Consider the following 18,466-nt stretch of genomic DNA (forward strand, 5'->3'; position numbering starts at 1 on the left):
TTTCGAGGACTGCTCTTGAGAGAACAGCTCTGAAAGATTCCCCACTCCTCCACATGCAGCTGCTGGTGTGATGTTGGGTCAGTCACAAGTTCTCTCAGAGCTGTTCTCCCAAGGGCAGTCCTCGAAAGAACTCTCTCAGCCCCACCTACCTCACAGGGTGTCTGTTGTGGGGAGGGGGAAGGGAAAGGAGTTTGTAAGCTGCTCTGGGTCTCCGAGTGAAGGGCGGGGTATACATCCAATCTTCTCCTCCTCCTCCTCCTCTTCTTCAGCCAGTTTGGTGTAGTGGTTAAGTGCGCGGACTCTAATCTGGGAGAACCGGATATGATTGCCCACTCCTCCACATGCAGCTGCTGGTGTGACCTTGGGTCAGTCACAAGTTCTTTCAGAGCTGCTCTCTCAGGGGCAGTTCCCGAAAGAGCTCTCTCAACCCCACCTTCCTCACAGGGTGTCTGTTGTGGGGAGGGGAAGGGAAAGGAGTTTGTAAGCTGCTCTGAGTCTCCGAGGGAAGGGCGGGGTATACATCCAATCTCCTCCTCCTCCTCCTCCTCCTTTTCTTCTTCTTCCTCCTTAGCTTCTGAGATCTGACAAAAGTGGGCTAGCTTGAGCCCTCTAGGTCAGGGCTAAACAGGGCATCGAGGATACTATTGCCTAATTAAGGGCCCTATTCTTAGCAACCCCAAAGAGTCTTCTGTAACGCCCCCCCTTGCTTACCAGAAGCTATTTTATTTTTTAAAAAGAACTGATTACTAACAGCGGAATCATTCCAGGCCGGCTACAGTGCCATCTCTCCCCTCTCTCAAGATCAAAGGCGACCTCATTCATGGGTTTTTTTAAATGCTTGGATAAGCGGCCACCCCACATGCATTCTTCAGCCATGTGTTTGCTTTTAAGATCAGGAAGCGTCTTCCGAATTGGGGACCTCCTTGAATTCCAGGACGGAGGCGCAAAACAAAACTCGACCCATAGCCCGGCACAATGTTCCCTCTCCCTTTCGGAATATTCCCCCTCCTCCCCCACAAAAAAATCCTTTTCTGAATGGAATGCTTTCTCTCTCTCTTTATAATCAGGCATAAACTAATTGAATAACTGCATCTGAGAAGCGGGGTCTAAGTGACATTGAGTTGGCAAGTGGAGAGGAACACAAGCCAGATTCTATGGAATAATCCTGCAGGTAACTGGCCAACTTTTGTTCCAGGAAGTGCCCCTTTTGCTGTCCGAGTGACTGTTGCAGGCATCTCATTGGACAGCGCCTGTGTCGTCAACAACCAGGAGCTCCAAACCTTGCTCCAATACACACCCAATCACATTTTCTGTCATTTTAAAGAAGGGATATGTTTTTTTTGGGGGGGGTGGCCTTCCCTCAAAAGTACATTTAACGCAAATTTCTTCTCTGCTTGTGCGTTTGTGCAACCATTCTACCAGGAATTTGATCTAACAGACTTTTGTGTATATCGATACTCTGCCATTTTCCAAGGGTTTACTTTTTTAAGAAAAGGAAATACGCTCCTGCCATCCACTCCAAAATATCTAGGAGGCTTTCCTCAGAACTAACATGGCCCAAAACTGTTGTGGCTCAGGGGCAAGGTGCTCCAGCCTCTTGCGTGATTTGAACCTGCCATCATTTCCAAGGGCAGCCGTGCCATGGATTCTCCCTCTCTGTAAAACATTTGACAAGTTGCCACACTGGCCCTCTACGCATGACCCATACATGTGTTGAATCAATGCACACTGAGGGGGAGCCCACATGAGCTTGGTGGCCCTCCTCCTTGCCTATATGTGGTCACCAGTTTTGAGATCAGCATCTGTGCATGGAGGAAGTATGCACTTGCATGCTCCATCCCCACAATCAGGAGCACTGCTGGATCAGACCAGGGGTCCATCTAGTCCAGCATCCTGTCTCTCACAGTGGCCAACCAGTTCCTCTGGAGGGTCAACAACAGGGCAGAGAGACCAAGGCCTTCATAAGAACACCAGAAGAGCCCTGCTGGATCAGACCAGTGGTCCATCTAATCCAGCATCCTGTCCCACGCACTGGCCAAGCAGTTACTCTGGAGGGCCAACAACAGAGTATAGAGGCCCAAGGACTTCATAAGAATATAAGAGCCCTGCTGGATGAAACCAGTGGTTCATCAAGTCCAGCATCCTGTCTCAAACAGTGGCCAACAACAGGGCATAGAGGTCGAGGCTCTCAAACAGCCCTGCTGGATCAGAGTAGTGGTCCATCTAGTCCACCACCCTGTCTCACACAGTTGCCAAGTAGTTACTCTGGAGGTCCAAATACAGGCACAGAGGCCAAGACCTTCATAAGAACATAAGAAGACTCCTGCTGGATCAGAACAGTGGTCCATCTAGTCCAGCATCCTGTCTCATTCAGTGGCCAGTCAGTTCTTCTGGAGGTTCAACAACAGGGCATAGAGGCCTAGGCCTTCATAAGATCATCAGAAAAGCCCTGCCGGATCAAACCAATGGTCCATTTAGTCCAGCATCCTGTCTCACAGTGGCCAACCAATTCCTCTTGACGGCCAACAACAGGGCATAGAGGCCAAGTCCTTCCGCTCATAGGGACATAAAGAGAGCTCTGCTGGATCAGACCAGTGGTCCATCTAGTCCAGCATCCTGTCTCACACAGTGGCCAACCATTTCTTCTGGAGGTCCAACAACAGGGCCGAGAGGCTGAGGCCTTCCCCCGATGTTGCCTCCTGGCTCTGGGATTCAGGGGTTGACTGCCTAATCACAGGACAGGGATTCCTGATCACAGGGAGGGGGCATGTATGTGTACACTTCCTCCATGCATGGATGCCATGCTCAAGAGCCTAGTGATAACTCCTGTACAGATCACGCATAGAAGTTTAGAATGGATGCAGGGTAAAGGCAGGCAGAGGCCAAGAGAAGCCCTGCTGGCACTCCTGGAACACAGACCCCTGCAGGCTTTGCGCCACGAAGCGTTCCTGTTTACCGGTGTCCATTCTGTCCGAATTTGCCATTCGCTGCAGATCTTCAGCTGGCACGTACTTGTTGTCTCCGGTTTCTCCAGGTGGTGGCAGCGGTGCGGCTGGACTGTCAGGGTGCGGTTGGCGTAGATCTGCCGGCACAGGACTTGGCGGTGTTGCATTCCCAGGCCACACGTCTTGCTGCACTCCGACCACTCCCCGATGTCCCAGCTAGGAGGTAGCAGAATAATAATAATTATTATTTTCATATGACATTGGGCGCAGAATAGCTAGGAGACCCTAAGATTTTCTAGCAGCCAGAAGCTCTAGCTCTTTTTTAGCATTATGCACCACTAGGTGGCGAGCTAGACCTCTTTTTAATTCAATAAATGTTTCAGAAGTGGTTTGGCATTGCCGGCCTCTGCGTCACGCCCCTGGTATTCCTTGGAGGTTGCCTATCCAGATACTTGCCATGGCCGACCCTGCTTAGCGTCCGAGATCTGAACAGATAAGGCTGGCCTGTCCCATCCAGGTTAGAGATCAAGTCTACTAAAACTACTACATTGAGTCTCTGAGAAAGGTGTTCTATAAATGAAGTTAACAATAACTACAACACTCTGCTTATTTCTGTTCTTTGTCTACAACTATAACTACAAATTGCTTGTTGCTACCTACTTTGGCCACCAAAGGAGGAGGGAGCGCTCACTGGAGAAGACCCTGATGCTGGGAAAGATCGAAGGTCAAAGAAGAAGGGGACGACATCAACCCTGACTGTGCCCTGGAAGACCAGATACTGAAGCTGAAGCTCAAACACTTTAGCCCCCAAATGAGAAGGGAGCCCTCACTGGAGAAGACCCCGATGCTGGGAAAGACTGAAGGTCAAAGAAGAAGGGGATGGCAAAGGATGAGATGGTTAGACAGTGTTGTCGAGGCAACGAACATGAAATTAAGCAAACTCCGGAGCACGACGGAAGACAGGAGGGCCTGGCGTGATGTGGTCCGTGGGGTCGCGAAGAGTTGGACTCGACGGTGTGGCTGAACAACAAAATCTACTGTTCCAACAGCTTTGTGTCAATTGACTGCAGACTTAGCATTCTCTGAAGATGAGGTAGGTGTGTCTAATAAGGTGTGAGTTCAGACTTGTTTTTAAGGCAAGAGACGTTTGTTAGCATTCTCTGAAGATGAGGTAGGCGTGTCTAATAAGGTGTGAGTTCAGGCAAGAGACGTATCAGAGGTGGCTTCCCATGGCCTGTCTCTGTGTCGTGACCCTGGGCTTCCTGTGTGGTCTCCCATCCAAGTACTAACCGGGGCCACCCTTGCTTAGCTTCTGAGATCTGATGAGATTGGACTAGCCTGGGCTGTCCCGGTCAGGGCAAGAGAACAGAAGGGAGGCAGAAATGTATAACTAATTTCACATTCTGGTGTCCATCCTAGATATGTAAAGGGCATGGGATCTCCCACCGTGGTTCCAGCTGCCAGTGCGCTAAGCCACCATCTTGCTTCCTAGATTCAAGTCCAGTAACATTTTAGAGGCCAAAAAGATCCCAAATACCTAGGGTTAGGGTCAGGGTCAGGGTTAAGGTTAGGACTCTTATCTAGCTATTCTACTCCAGATCAACATGACTACCCTCTAAAACCAGCTTGCTTCCAGAGGCTGTTTCGGATTAACTGTGAAATCCTAAGTATAGTTACACCCCTCTATGTCCACTGAAGTCAATGGGCTTACAAGGGCATTACTATGCTTAGGATTGCACTAATGGTGTCATCTGTCCCTTAAGGAAGCAAAAATATCCCTGCAGGATCAGACCAATGGTCCATCTGGTTCAGCATCCTGTTTACAGCAGAGCAAAGGAAGAAGAAGAGGAGGAGGAGGAGAGGGGATTTATATCCTGCCCTTCACCCGGAGTCTTAGAGCAGCTTACAAACTCCTTTCCCTTCCTCTCTCAACAACATATGAGGTAGGCAGGGCTGAGAGAGCCCTTTCAAGAACTGCTCATGAGAGAACGGCTGTGAAAGGACTTGTGACTGACCCAAGGTCACACCAGCAAGCTGCATGTGGAGGAGTGGGGAATCACACCCAGTTCTCCTGGATTAGACTCCACGCACGCCTAACCAGTGTTCCCTCTAAGCTGAGATAGTGTGAGCCAGCTCACAGTTTTTTAGCCTCCGGCTCACACACACTTTTGTCTCAGCTCTAGAAGGGGGGCTCCAGAGCAAGCTAATTTATGCAGTAGCTGAATCGCTCGCTCACAACTTTAATGCCAGGAGCTCATAAAGCAGAATTTCTGCTCACAGGACTCCACAGCTTAGCGGGAGCACTGCTCCTAACCAATACACCAAACTGGCCCAGAAGGTGCCTTATTCTCAGACACTGTCTGTTCAGCCATCGTTGTTCCATTTCATTTGAGATTTGGATCCGCAGCTCAATCAACCAAGGCTCTTTTAGTTAATCAACTAGCCAACTCACAAATCAGTGCCTTTTATCTTTTTATGTTTCAGGGGTCCGTTACACACACACACACACAAATGGGAGAGACTCTTACAAGGCCGGGCAAGGGAAGACGTTGCAGGCCTCCTCTTCTGGCGTAGGCTTGGTGCTGAGGTCACAGTAGCTTTCGGTCGCTTCCTCATGAGTGTTTCTGCTCACACAGCGGAAGATGGGATACTGCGACCCTGGGATGATAAGAAAAATGACGTTAAAAGAAGTGGAGGGGACCCGATCTGTGGCAGAGGTATCTGTTTATTGACACAGTGCCAACATCATGCACACGGCATGGCACATAACCAAAAAAGAATACCGGTCCTTTCGCAAAAGAGGTTACGAACTAACTACGGACAGTGGAGGATGCTACATAAGAACATCAGAAGAGCCAGGGCTTTTTTTGGAGGGGGGTGGGGAGGTGCCAAAACTTTCAAGAGGGAAATGAAGTTTTCAGTATGTATTCTGAAAACTCACGAACTTTTAAACATTTTAAAAAGAATTTTGTTGAAGAGGATCTAGAACTCTGTTCCAGCATGCTGCCCCAGGAAAAAAACAGAAAAGCCCTGAGAAGAGCCCTGCTGGATCAGACCAGTGGTCCATCTAGCCCAGTATCCAGTCTCGCATAGTGGCCAACTAGTTCCTCTGAAGGTCTAACAACAGGGCACAGAGGCCTTCATAAGAACATGAGAAGAGCCCTGCTGGATCAGACCAGTGGTCCATCTAGCCCAGCATCCAGTCTCGCATAGCAGCCAACCAGTTCCTGTGGAGGGCCAACAACAGGGCAGACAGGCCGATGTCTTCATAAGAACATAGGAAGAGCCCTGCTGGTTCAGACCAGTGGTCCATCTAGCCCAGCATCCTGTCTCACACAGTGGCCAACCAGTTCCTATGGAGGGCCAGCAAAAGGGCATGGTGGCCGAGGCCTTCATAAAAACATCAGAAGAGCCCTGCTGGATCAGACCAGTGGTCCATCTAGTCCACCATCCCATCTCACACAGTGGCCAACCAGTTCCTCTGGAGCACCAACAATAGGGCATAGAGGCTGAGGCCTTCATAAGAATATCAGAAGAGCCCTGCTGGATCAGAACAGTGGTTCATCTCATCCACCATCCTGTCTCACACAGTGGCCAACCAGTTCCTCTGGAGGGCCAACAACAGGGCACAGAGGCTAAGGCCTTCCCCAATAAGAACATCAGAAGAGCCCTGCTGGACCAGACCAGTGGTCCATCTAGTCCACCATCCTGTCTCACACAGGGGCCAATCAGTTCCTCTAGAAATCCAACAACAGGATAAGGAGGAGTGGATGAAAAAAGGTCTTGGGGTGTAAAGGCTCCGGGGCCGTGTCTCACTAGGTGACCACCTGCTTTATAAGCAGAAGGTCCAGAACTCACTCCCTGGCGCATTCCACTAGGAAGGCGGGAAGTCCGTGCTCTGAACCGTGACACCAAACTGGAAACTTGAAGAAGGCTTCAGACTTGAGCGGGAAGGAAATGTGAGGCCTAAACATTTTAATTCATTTAACTCTTGGTCAGAAAAACAAAAACAAATCACTGCTGTTTCGGTGAGTACCGATGGATGGTTGGCCTCCAAAAAACCTCTACTTCCCAGAGTCCTTTTTCGCTTCTCCTGGTGGAGTTTGCAGGAAATATATAACTTCTGGCGGCAGGCCCCGTCCTCCGTGTGTGGACTCCCTCTCTGAATCCTGCTGCTTCCCATGAAGCAGCGAACCTTCTGGGCGCAACGTCCCCCCTCGCCACCAACTTGCTTCTTCACAGCCATCCCCATTCCCCGCTGACTTCGAAGCCAGGCACCTGGGTTGCGGTTTGGAGCTGGCCGCCTCGGGCAAAGAGGGAAGCACCTACAGGGCAGCCCTGCCTCGGTTGGCCCCGGAATCGTATCAACCGCTGTGACGCTGTTGCCTTTGGCAAGCTGAGATAGGTCGGGGTGTATGTGTGTGTGTGTTTAGCACAGACCTTCCCTACCCAGGGAGAGCTCGCTTCGATGCTATGAGTTTCTTAAAGGATGTCAAGCTCTCTGCCAATGCAGGTGGGACTCCGACGTAAGCCTGGCCAAGATCCATCGCTTGGAATGAGGGCGAGTGAGCAATCCAAGTCTGGGAAAGAGGGACGGCCCCATTAAGAAGGAAGAAGGAGGAAGAAGGAAGGAGGAGGAAAGAGGAGGGAGGAGGGAGGAGGAGGAGGAGGAGAAAAAGAAGAAGAAGACATTTATACCCTGCCCTTCACTACCCGAGACATAGGGTTGGCAGTGCTGGGTTTCTGTAGTGGTTAAGTGCACAGACTCTAATCTGGGAGAACCGGGTTTGAAGAAGAAGAAGAAGAGATTGGATTTATACCCCGCCCTTCACTTCGAGTCTCAGAGCGGCTTACAAACTCCTTTCCCTTCCCCTCCCCACAACAGACACCCTGTGAGGTGGGTGGGGCTGAGAGAACTCTGACACAAACTGCTCTTTTTCAAGGACAGCTGTGCCAGAGCTTGTGACTGACCCAAGGTCACAGCAGGTGCAAGTGGAGGAGTGGGGAATCAAACCCGGTTCTCCCAGTTTAGAGTCTGCACACTTAACCACTACACCATCACATCAGCAGGTGCAAGTGGAGGAGTGGGGAATCAAACCCGGTTCTCCCAGATTAGAGTCCGCGCACTTAACCACTACACCAAACTGGCTCTCCTACCACTCCTCCACATGCAGCTGCTGGGTGACCTTGGGCAAGCTATAGTTCTGACGAGAGCTGTCCTTGAAAAAGAGCAGTTTCAGTCAGAGCTCTCTCATCCCCACCGACCTCACAGGGTGTCTGTTGTGGGGAGGGGAAGGGAAAGGAGTTTGTTAGCCGCTCTGAGACTCCCTTGGGTAGTGAAGGGCAGGGTATAAATCTAATCTCTTCTCTTCTTCTTCTGAAGTTTTTTGGGGGGTGGAGTCTGGTGAGGAGGGGTTTGGGGAGGGGACTCAGTAAAGTCCTATGCCGTACAGTCCACCCTCCAAAGCAGCCATTTTCTCCAGGGAAACTGAGCTCTATCTGGAAGTCAGTTGTCATAGTGGGAAGAAGAAGAAGAGGAGGAGGAGATTGGATTTATACCCCACCCTTCACTTGGAGTCTCAGAGCAGCTTACAATCCCCTTTCCCTTCCCCTCCCAACAACAGACACCCTGTGAGGTGGGTGGGGGCTAAGAGAGCTCTTTTGAGGACTGCTCTTGAGAGAACCACTCTGAGAGAACTTGTGACTGACCCAAGGTCACACCAGCAGATGCACGCGGAGGAGTGGGGACTCAAACCCAGTTCTTCCAGATTAGACTCCACGCTCCTAACCACGACGCCAAACTGGCTACATGAAAGTTTTATAAACTGTTGGAAAAGACCATGTCTGGTGTACAAAGAAGAAGGGAAGAAGACCCCAAAGGGCACAGCAGGAAGACGATTAGATAGGAGAGTGAGGACCATGCCTCCTCTTTCCTGCTAAGTGTCACTCCTTGCCTGTCTCCAAATTGCTACTCTTAATGGAATAAAAACAGCATAAAGATCCACCGAACATGGGGAAAGGAGCAAGGAAAACATGGGGAAAGGAGCAAGGGTTTCTACAAACCCAGATGAAATGAAAAGCGGCATATTCGTACATTCCCCAAAACTGAGTTGCACAAACTGGTGCGTTTTATAGGAAGAAGGTCGGTGTATGCTTGTTTGGTTGGGCTAGCGGCGCATAAGAACAAGCTCTCCAATGTGCCTCAGAACGCACGTCCCCACTGAGGGTAGAAGAGGAGTGGTTTTTATACCCTGCCCTTCACTACCAGTGTTACCTCTAAGCTGAGTTAGTGTGAGCTAGCTCACAAAATTTTAGCCTCCAGCTCACAGATTTTTGTCTTAGCTCAGGGAGGATGACTCCAGAGCAAGCTCATTTATGCAGTAGCCAAATCATTCGCTCACAACTTTAATGCCAGCAGCTCACAAAGTAGACATTTTGCTCACAAGACTCCACAGCTTAGAGGGAACATTGTTCACTACCCGAAGGAGTCTCAGAGAACCTTACGATCTCCTTTCCCTTCCTCTCCCCACAACAGGCACCTTGTGTGGCAGGTGGACTGAGAGAGCTCTGAGAGAAACTGCTCTTTTTCAAGAACTGCTCTTATCAGAACTACGGCTTGCCCAAGGTCATCCAGCCAGGTGGAAGTGGAGGAGTGGGGAATCAAACCCGGTTCTCTCAGATTAGAGTCTGCGCACTTAACCATCTCCTGCCTGGTCCTTTTAACTGGAGATGCCAGGGATTGAACCTGAGACCTTCTGTGTGCCGAGCAGATGCGCTGCCACTGACCCAGGGTCTCAGGCCAAGGTCTTTCACATCACCTCCTACCCGGTCCTTTCGCCTGACTCTTCAAAGGGGCCGACAACCGCCTTCCCTTCCTTTCCCCACAACAGGCACCTTGTGAGGTAGGTGGGGCTGAGAGAGTTCAGAGAGAACGGTGACTGGCCCTAGGTCACCCAGCAGGCTCCACGTGTCCCAAAGCAGCTTCCAACCGCCTTCCCATCCTCTCCCCACAACAGGCACCTAGTGAGGTAGGTGGGGCTGAGAGAGATAAGAGAGAACGGTGACTGGCCCTAGGTCACCCAGCAGGCTCCACGTGTCCCAAAGCAGCTTCCAACCGCCTTCCCATCCTCTCCCCACAACAGGCACCTAGTGAGGTAGGTGGGGCTGAGAGAGATAAGAGAGAACGGTGACTGGCCCTAGGTCACCCAGCAGGCTCCACGTGTCCCAAAGCAGCTTCCAACCGCCTTCCCATCCTCTCCCCACAACAGGCACCTAGTGAGGTAGGTGGGGCTGAGAGAGATAAGAGAGAACGGTGACTGGCCCTAGGTCACCCAGCAGGCTCCACGTGTCCCAAAGCAGCTTCCAACCGCCTTCCCATCCTCTCCCCACAACAGGCACCTAGTGAGGTAGGTGGGGCTGAGAGAGATAAGAGAGAACGGTGACTGGCCCTAGGTCACCCAGCAGGCTCCACGTGTCCCAAAGCAGCTTCCAACCGCCTTCCCATCCTCTCCCCACAACAGGCACCTAGTGAGGTAGGTGGGGCTGAGAGAGATAAGAGAGAACGGTGACTGGCCCTAGGTCACCCAGCAGGCTCCACGTGTCCCAAAGCAGCTTCCAACCGCCTTCCCATCCTCTCCCCACAACAGGCACCTAGTGAGGTAGGTGGGGCTGAGAGAGATAAGAGAGAACGGTGACTGGCCCTAGGTCACCCAGCAGGCTCCACGTGTCCCAAAGCAGCTTCCAACCGCCTTCCCATCCTCTCCCCACAACAGGCACCTAGTGAGGTAGGTGGGGCTGAGAGAGATAAGAGAGAACGGTGACTGGCCCTAGGTCACCCAGCAGGCTCCACGTGTCCCAAAGCAGCTTCCAACCGCCTTCCCATCCTCTCCCCACAACAGGCACCTAGTGAGGTAGGTGGGGCTGAGAGAGATAAGAGAGAACGGTGACTGGCCCTAGGTCACCCAGCAGGCTCCACGTGTCCCAAAGCAGCTTCCAACCGCCTTCCCATCCTCTCCCCACAACAGGCACCTAGTGAGGTAGGTGGGGCTGAGAGAGATAAGAGAGAACGGTGACTGGCCCTAGGTCACCCAGCAGGCTCCACGTGTCCCAAAGCAGCTTCCAACCGCCTTCCCATCCTCTCCCCACAACAGGCACCTAGTGAGGTAGGTGGGGCTGAGAGAGATAAGAGAGAACGGTGACTGGCCCTAGGTCACCCAGCAGGCTCCACGTGTCCCAAAGCAGCTTCCAACCGCCTTCCCATCCTCTCCCCACAACAGGCACCTAGTGAGGTAGGTGGGGCTGAGAGAGATAAGAGAGAACGGTGACTGGCCCTAGGTCACCCAGCAGGCTCCACGTGTCCCAAAGCAGCTTCCAACCGCCTTCCCATCCTCTCCCCACAACAGGCACCTAGTGAGGTAGGTGGGGCTGAGAGAGATAAGAGAGAACGGTGACTGGCCCTAGGTCACCCAGCAGGCTCCACGTGTCCCAAAGCAGCTTCCAACCGCCTTCCCATCCTCTCCCCACAACAGGCACCTAGTGAGGTAGGTGGGGCTGAGAGAGATAAGAGAGAACGGTGACTGGCCCTAGGTCACCCAGCAGGCTCCACGTGTCCCAAAGCAGCTTCCAACCGCCTTCCCATCCTCTCCCCACAACAGGCACCTAGTGAGGTAGGTGGGGCTGAGAGAGATAAGAGAGAACGGTGACTGGCCCTAGGTCACCCAGCAGGCTCCACGTGTCCCAAAGCAGCTTCCAACCGCCTTCCCATCCTCTCCCCACAACAGGCACCTAGTGAGGTAGGTGGGGCTGAGAGAGATAAGAGAGAACGTGCCTTTGAGAGAACAGCTCTGAGAGAACTTGTGACTGACACAAGGTCACACCAGCACCTGCATGGGGAGGAGTGGGGAATCGAACCCGGTTCTCCCAGATTAGAGTCCGTGCTCCGAACCACTACACCAAACTGGCTCAAACACAATTCCTGCCTTCTTCCCTGATCACACAGTTCTGTTTTCAGAAAAACTGGGGTCCCTCAAGGTCAAAAACCCATCGGGGCTGCGCATGCGCCACGAGCCGCTTACCTTTCCCACATGTCGTGGAGCACTCAGTCATCCCGACCTGTTTCCAGTTGTGCTCTCTGTTTCGCCTTGGGGGCTGACCAACCGGCACCTGGTTGTCCGGCTGAAGAGAAGGAAAGCGGCCTGGCTGGATGGCCGGGAATGTCCCCCTGGGCTGCCCAACGTGAGTGCCTGTCTCCCGATGCAAATCTTCCTCCTCATAATTCACACTCTCCGTCACATCCAGCTGGCCGTTGAACGGCTCTCCTGGGGGGGCGGGAGACAGCGACAAATCAAAATAATGAGCATCTCTCTCTCGATTCTGAGCCGATCCAACTGAGACCAGAAGGTGACATCCCCCTCAACAGCCTATAAACTTATCCAAGTTAACAATGATGCTTTAGGTAGCAGTACAGGGTAAATCTGCACTCAGCGGCTGTTTCGTTCTTTCGGAAGAAGGCACTCCATTTTTCAGACGTTTGTCGGCCATCTGGTTTACACACAGATCATCAGTTAAAGGTTTGGAACGAGGTACAGTCTGAAGAACGTTTATGACTGAGGTCTCTGGTTCTTCGAGCGCCCAGACCCCTCATGGGTCAAGACAAAGAAAGGTGAACAATATCATCTTACTAGAATTTAAAGATAGATTCAGGTGGGTAGCCGTGTCTGTCTGAAGCAGCGGAACAAAGTTGGAGTCCAGTGGCACCTTTAAGGCCAACAACGTTTTATTCAAGGTATAAGCTTTCGCGTGCAGGCACACTTCCGAACAAATACCTTGAATAGAACTTTTGTTCGTCTTAAAAGTGCCACTGGACTCCAACTTTGTTCTAGAATTTAAAAGAGTTAGAACTGGCAAGAAGTCTGGCAAAGCTAATCCAGATAGACATATCATTGTTTTTTATGACAGGGCAGTTCTATAAAAAAAGAGGCTTTTTGAGTTGCAGTCGGGATGTTTCTTGGAGCAGACAACCTTGCTAATTATTTTTCTGGAACTAACAATGAGCACAATTTCTGCAGGGCTCGGCAAAATACTAAATCCTGGCTGCTCTGTATTAACTTCAGAGGAAACCTTGCGTATCTCTGGGTCTACCAGGTGCATGTTGTGTGAAGACACATCTGACAGTGCCAAGTTGTAATGGATCCTGTTTTAAAACGGAAACGTCTTGTGTCTGTGCATGTCTTTTAAAATAAAGCTACAGTAGGAAGCAAAAAGGGGGGGGCGGAAATGACAGAGAGGCCGAGGCCTTCATCAGAACATCAGAAGAGCCCTGCCAGATCAGACCAGGGGTCCATCTAGTCCAGCATCCCGTCTCACACAGTGGCCAACCAGTTCCTCTGGAGGGCCAACAGCAGGGCACAGAGGCCGAGGCCTTCATCAGAACATCAGAAGAGCCCTGCCGGATCAGACCAGTGAGGGTCCATCTAGTCCAGCATCCCGTCTCACACAGTGGCCAACCAGTTCCTCTGGAGGGCCAACAGCAGGGCACAGAGGCCGAGGCCTTCATCAGAACATCAGAAGAGCCCTGCCGGATCAGACCAGTGAGGGTCCATCTAGTCCACCATCCCGTCTCACACAGTGGCCAACCAGTTCCTCTGGAGGGCCAACAGCAGGGCACAGAGGCCGAGGCCTTCATCAGAACATCAGAAGAGCCCTGCCAGATCAGACCAGTGAGGGTCCATCTAGTCCAGCATCCCGTCTCACACAGTGGCCAACCAGTTCCTCTGGAGGGCCAACAGCAGGGCACAGAGGCCGAGGTCTTCCCCAATGTTGCCTCCTGGCTCTGGGATTCAGATGTTTAGTGCCTCTGAATGTGGAGGTTCCCCTCTGATAGCCACTGATAGACTTCATGGATCTATCTCATCCCCTTTGAACGCTGTGTATTCCTGTGGATATCACGACACCCTCTGGCAGTGAATTCCACACTTGGACCACTCTCTGTGTCAAGCCGTATTTCCTTTTGCCTGCCCTGAACCTACTGCTCATCGGCTGCATTCCCGTTCCTGTAGGAGTCCAGCCTCCAAAGGTGAACGGAATGTCTGTCTTGCTGTCCTTTCACATCACTGAGTTTCCCGTCTCCTGCAACCCAAGTGCACCACCAGCGGAACACCTAAGCTAGAAAAACAGTCTGTGCAAAGCAAGTGACTTACCTGGCCGCCTGTGAAGAGGCACCTGAGGACTGATGACATTGGGACCTGGGATGATGTACTCATAATGGATACCTGGGTTGGGCTGCTGGTGTATCATCTAAAAGAGAAAGGACCCCAATTGGCATGTAGGCAAAAGTGGGAATATGGGCTCCGTATTGCCTTAAAAGAGCAGGAACCAAGAAGAAGAAGAAGAAGAGGAAGAAGAAGAAGAAGAAGGAGAAGAAGGAGAAGGAGGAGGAGAAGGAGGAGGAGGAGGAGAAGGAGGAGGAGGAGAAGGAGAAGGAGGAGAAGGAGGAGGAGGAGGAGGAGAAGGAGAAGAAGAAGGAGAAGAAGGAGAAGAAGAAGAAGGAGAAGAAGAAGAGAGCTAGGATCTTTGTTCTTTTTTCAGGCTTACAGAGAAGGAACCTCTAACCTCAGGCCTTAAGTCCACATTCTGGGCCACAGTGAAAGCCCTGCACACAGTGCAGTCTTATCTCTTCTGGGTAGAGAGACTTCTCCTTCTGGGGGCAGGGAGTTTCATCTGCTTTCCCACCCTCTCCCCCTTGTGCATTGTTATCCCCTTTTCTCGACCTCCTCAGCCTCCCCTGCCACTGCTATGCTTGGGTTGGGCTGATTCCCAAAGTAGAGCTATGAGACCAAGATTCAGAACATCAGAAGAGCCTTGCAAGATCAGACCAGTGAGGGTCCATCTAGACCAGCCTCCTGTCTCACACAGAGGCCAACCAGTTCCTCTGGAGGGCCAACAACAGGGCATAGAGGCTGAGGCCTTCATAAGAACACCAGAAGAGCCTTGCTGGATCAGACCAGTAGTCCATCTAGTTTATCCTCCTGTCTCACACAGAGGCCAACCAGTTCCTCTGGAGGGCCAACAACAGGGCATAGAGGCTGAGGCCTTCATAAGAACACCAGAAGAGCCTTGCTGGATCAGACCAGTAGTCCATCTAGTTTATCCTCCTGTCTCACACAGAGGCCAACCAGTTCCTCTGGAGGGCCAACAACAGGGCATAGAGGCTGAGGCCTTCATAAGAACATCAGAAGAGCCCTGTTGGATCAGACCAGGGGTCCATCTAGTCCAGCCTCCTTTGGAGGGTCAGCAACAGCAGGAGGAGATTGGATTTATACCCCGCCCTTCGCTACCCAAAGGTGTCTCAGAGTGGCTTACAAACTCCTTTCCCTTCCCCTCTCCACAACAGACACCCTCTGAGTTAGGTGGGGCTGAGAGAGCTCTGACAGAAACGGCTCTTTTTCAAGAACAGCTCTTATCAGAACTACGACTTGCCCAAGGTCATCCAGCCTGGTGCAAGTGGAGGAGTTGGGAATCAAACCTGGTTCTCTCAGATTAGAGTCTGCGCACTTGACCACTACACCAAACAGGGCATAGAGGCTGAGGCGTTCCCCTAATGCTGCCTTCTGGCACTGGGGTTCAGAGGCTGACCATCTAAGGCAAGGCATGTTGCCTAATATGATGAATCCCTGAATCTCCCCAACTGTCTGGCAGATTTTTCCTACCAAAAATTCTGTTTCCCCTCAGTGACTGAGTTGCCCTATAGTAGCATGTATATATTCTTTGTCATAAAAGACTTAACTGTCCCACCCTATGTTTGAGATATTTAGTTTAGGCTTTTTCTCAGCTCAGGAGCTCTACTGAAAATTCAGGATCTGTCCAGTTTTCTTTAAACTCCTGAGAAATGGCACTTGAGGCAAATTAACTTTCAAAAACAGAATAAAGATTTTATTAAACAGGCAGGGAATATATGTATAAATGGAATAGTCAAGGTTTTGAGATCGCTGAGGTAAAAACTTTCTAATATATACAGAGTTGAATTCTTAAAACATTCAGGAGAGTGTATTTGTTTCAAGGCTATCTATTTCTTACTTTGAGAGGTACTTTATTTATTATTTATTTATTATTTCTATTTATATCCCGCCTTGCCGGACACGCTGGCTTAAGGCAGCTAACAGGGTTAAAATAATGTCAACAATAGATCAGGGCCCTGCGAGACCTCTTACAGTTCTGCAGGGCCTGCAAGACGGAGCTCTTCCACCAGGCTTTCAGCTAGGGAGCTGCACCCTGACCCTACTATAAACACCACCATCGATAACGCACATACGCCGATATGACCCAGACCAGTTATGGCTGACCGTACTTTAAGCTACTGACGCCTCGCCATTATTATCATGATGTACTCGCACTTTAGGTTGTGTTTTTATATATGTACTTGCAGGGGGTCATTTCATAGACAAAGAGGTGCAGGAGCTCATTAGCATAACTCATTAGCATGACTTATTTGCATATGCCACACACCCCGACATCACCGGAGGTGTGTCAGAAGGCAACGCCCACTGCTCAGGTGCCACTGGACTGTTTTGGATTGCTAGCTATTGTGTGTGTGTGGGGGGGAATGCGCAGATCTGCCCTCACAGAGGAGGGAGAGCTTGTACCTGAAGGCAGGCGGTGGGATGGGGCCTTTGCAACTTACCTGGCTGCTTCTTGCTCCTCGTGGCCCGACTGAGGGCTGCTGGGAGCAGGGGGCGGGGCTTGTTGTATGTGCCCGCCCCCTGGGCTCCTTACTGCCGGAGCTCTGCTCCTGTGCACTTCCGCAGGAAATGACCCCTGATGCTGGGTACTCAAGCTTATGAGGAGCTGGCAGCAAGTAACCACACCCCATACCTCTGGAAACTAGGGTTGACAGGTCTTACCTGGCTGCCAGTGTGTGGGGGGTCCCTCTCTGTGCCCGGGATTTTTCAGCACGGGTGAATAAATAAAAAGATCTACATTTCAGTCATTGTAAGGTTAACATATTTGTTATGATTCTACCTGAGAGCTGCCCTGGAAGTGCAACCTGGCTCAGAGCCAGCCCTGTGTGTTAACGGGTGTGTTTGAGAATCTGATTGGATGGCTTTTAATTTATTAGTGTTTGGGTTGATCAATGAGCTCGAGCTTCTTCCTATTAAGGTTAACATAAGAGATGCCAATGTTGGATCAGGCCAATGGGCCATCCAGTCCAACACTCTGTATCACACAGTGGCCAGAAATACCAGGTGCCATCAGGAGGTCCACCAGTGGGGCCAGGACATTAGAAGCCCTCCCACTGTTGACCCCCCCCCCAAGCACCAAGAAGACAGAGCATCACTTGCCCCAGAGCCCCTATCTATACCTTGTGGCTAATAGCCACTGATGGACCTCTGCTCCATATGCTTATCTAATTCCCTTTTGAAGCCGTCCATGCTTGTAGCACCCACCACTTCCTGTGGCAGTGAATTCCAAGTGTTAATCACTCTTTGGGTGAAGAAGTACTTCCTTTTATCCGTTCTAACCCGACCACTCAGCAATTTCATGGAGTGCCCACGAGTTCTTGTATTGTGAGAAAGGGAGAAAAGTACCTCTTTCTCTACCTGCTCTTTCCCATGCATAATCTTACAAACCTCAATCATGTCACCCCTCAGTCATCGTTTCTCCAAGATAAAGAGCCCTAAGCACCTTAACCTTTCCTCATAAGGAAAGTGTTCCAACCCTTTTATCAGGTTCTAGAACAGAGGTTACTTGCTCAGTGGCTTCACCCAAGTTTTTAACTTTTCCCTCTTAGAGACTTGTGGTACGTATTAGCCTACTTTGCTGTATGAATACGTAGCTTAGGATGTTGTTATTTTATTCGAACTTTCCCGGTTCCCCCCCTTCCTAATAGATTTAGATAAAGAACCTTATTTTGATTAGCAACTCCAATCGCCACGCCTTATTTACCCAACAGTTTTATCATACTAAGAGAACATGACATTGGTGGTTGGTGGAAAGAAAGCTACGCCAAGTATTTGCAGCTTACATAGACGTCCAGAATTTCGTTGGTGGGGCCATCCGCCAAGAAGGACTCCCCCGCGGTGCTCGAGATTTCATTGGGGCGCTTGTACGTGAACATGGTCCCTCCTCCCTCGTACCTCCCGGGTCGGTCGATCGCCCAATTCCCGTTGATGATAGACCTCCCCGATCGGCTCCGAAGCGCTGAAAAATGAAAGCAACACAGGCAACGTTTAAACCAACGCTCAAAGCAATGGCTGCAGAAGGACAATGGAGCACACCAGTTACCTTTTATGAAAAGGGAGGCAATATAATGAGAGAGGGGATGAAGGAAGTGGAAGGAGAAAGTAGCATAACCGACCAACTGGCCTGTGGCACAGATGGGGAAGAAGAAGAAGAAGAAGAAGAAGAAGAAGAAGAAGAAGAAGAAGAAGAAGAAGAAGAAGAAGAAGAAGAGGAGGAGGAGGAGGAAGAAGAAGAGGAAGAGGAAGAAGAAGAAGAAGAAGAAGAAGAGGAAGAAGAAGAAGAGG

General features: G+C 50.9%; 1 protein-coding gene across 1 annotated transcript in view; it reads right to left on the bottom strand.

Annotated features, from left to right (window-relative positions):
• LOC107110346 (thrombospondin type-1 domain-containing protein 4-like) overlaps positions 1–18,466 on the bottom strand; it is a 519,752-nt gene that overhangs the window by 194,726 nt on the left and 306,560 nt on the right. The window contains exons 8-12 of the mRNA XM_015411125.1: positions 17,965–18,140; positions 14,144–14,240; positions 12,020–12,262; positions 5,474–5,603; positions 2,957–3,161 (exon numbers count right to left, since the gene is read on the bottom strand). Of these exons, the coding sequence (XP_015266611.1) occupies positions 2,957–3,161; positions 5,474–5,603; positions 12,020–12,262; positions 14,144–14,240; positions 17,965–18,140 (851 nt within the window). The remainder of the gene's footprint in view (positions 1–2,956; positions 3,162–5,473; positions 5,604–12,019; positions 12,263–14,143; positions 14,241–17,964; positions 18,141–18,466) is intronic.

This window comes from Gekko japonicus, unplaced genomic scaffold (genome assembly GCF_001447785.1).
Source record: "Gekko japonicus isolate JY-2015 unplaced genomic scaffold, Gekko_japonicus_V1.1 scaffold796, whole genome shotgun sequence".
Lineage (NCBI taxonomy): Eukaryota > Metazoa > Chordata > Lepidosauria > Squamata > Gekkonidae > Gekko > Gekko japonicus.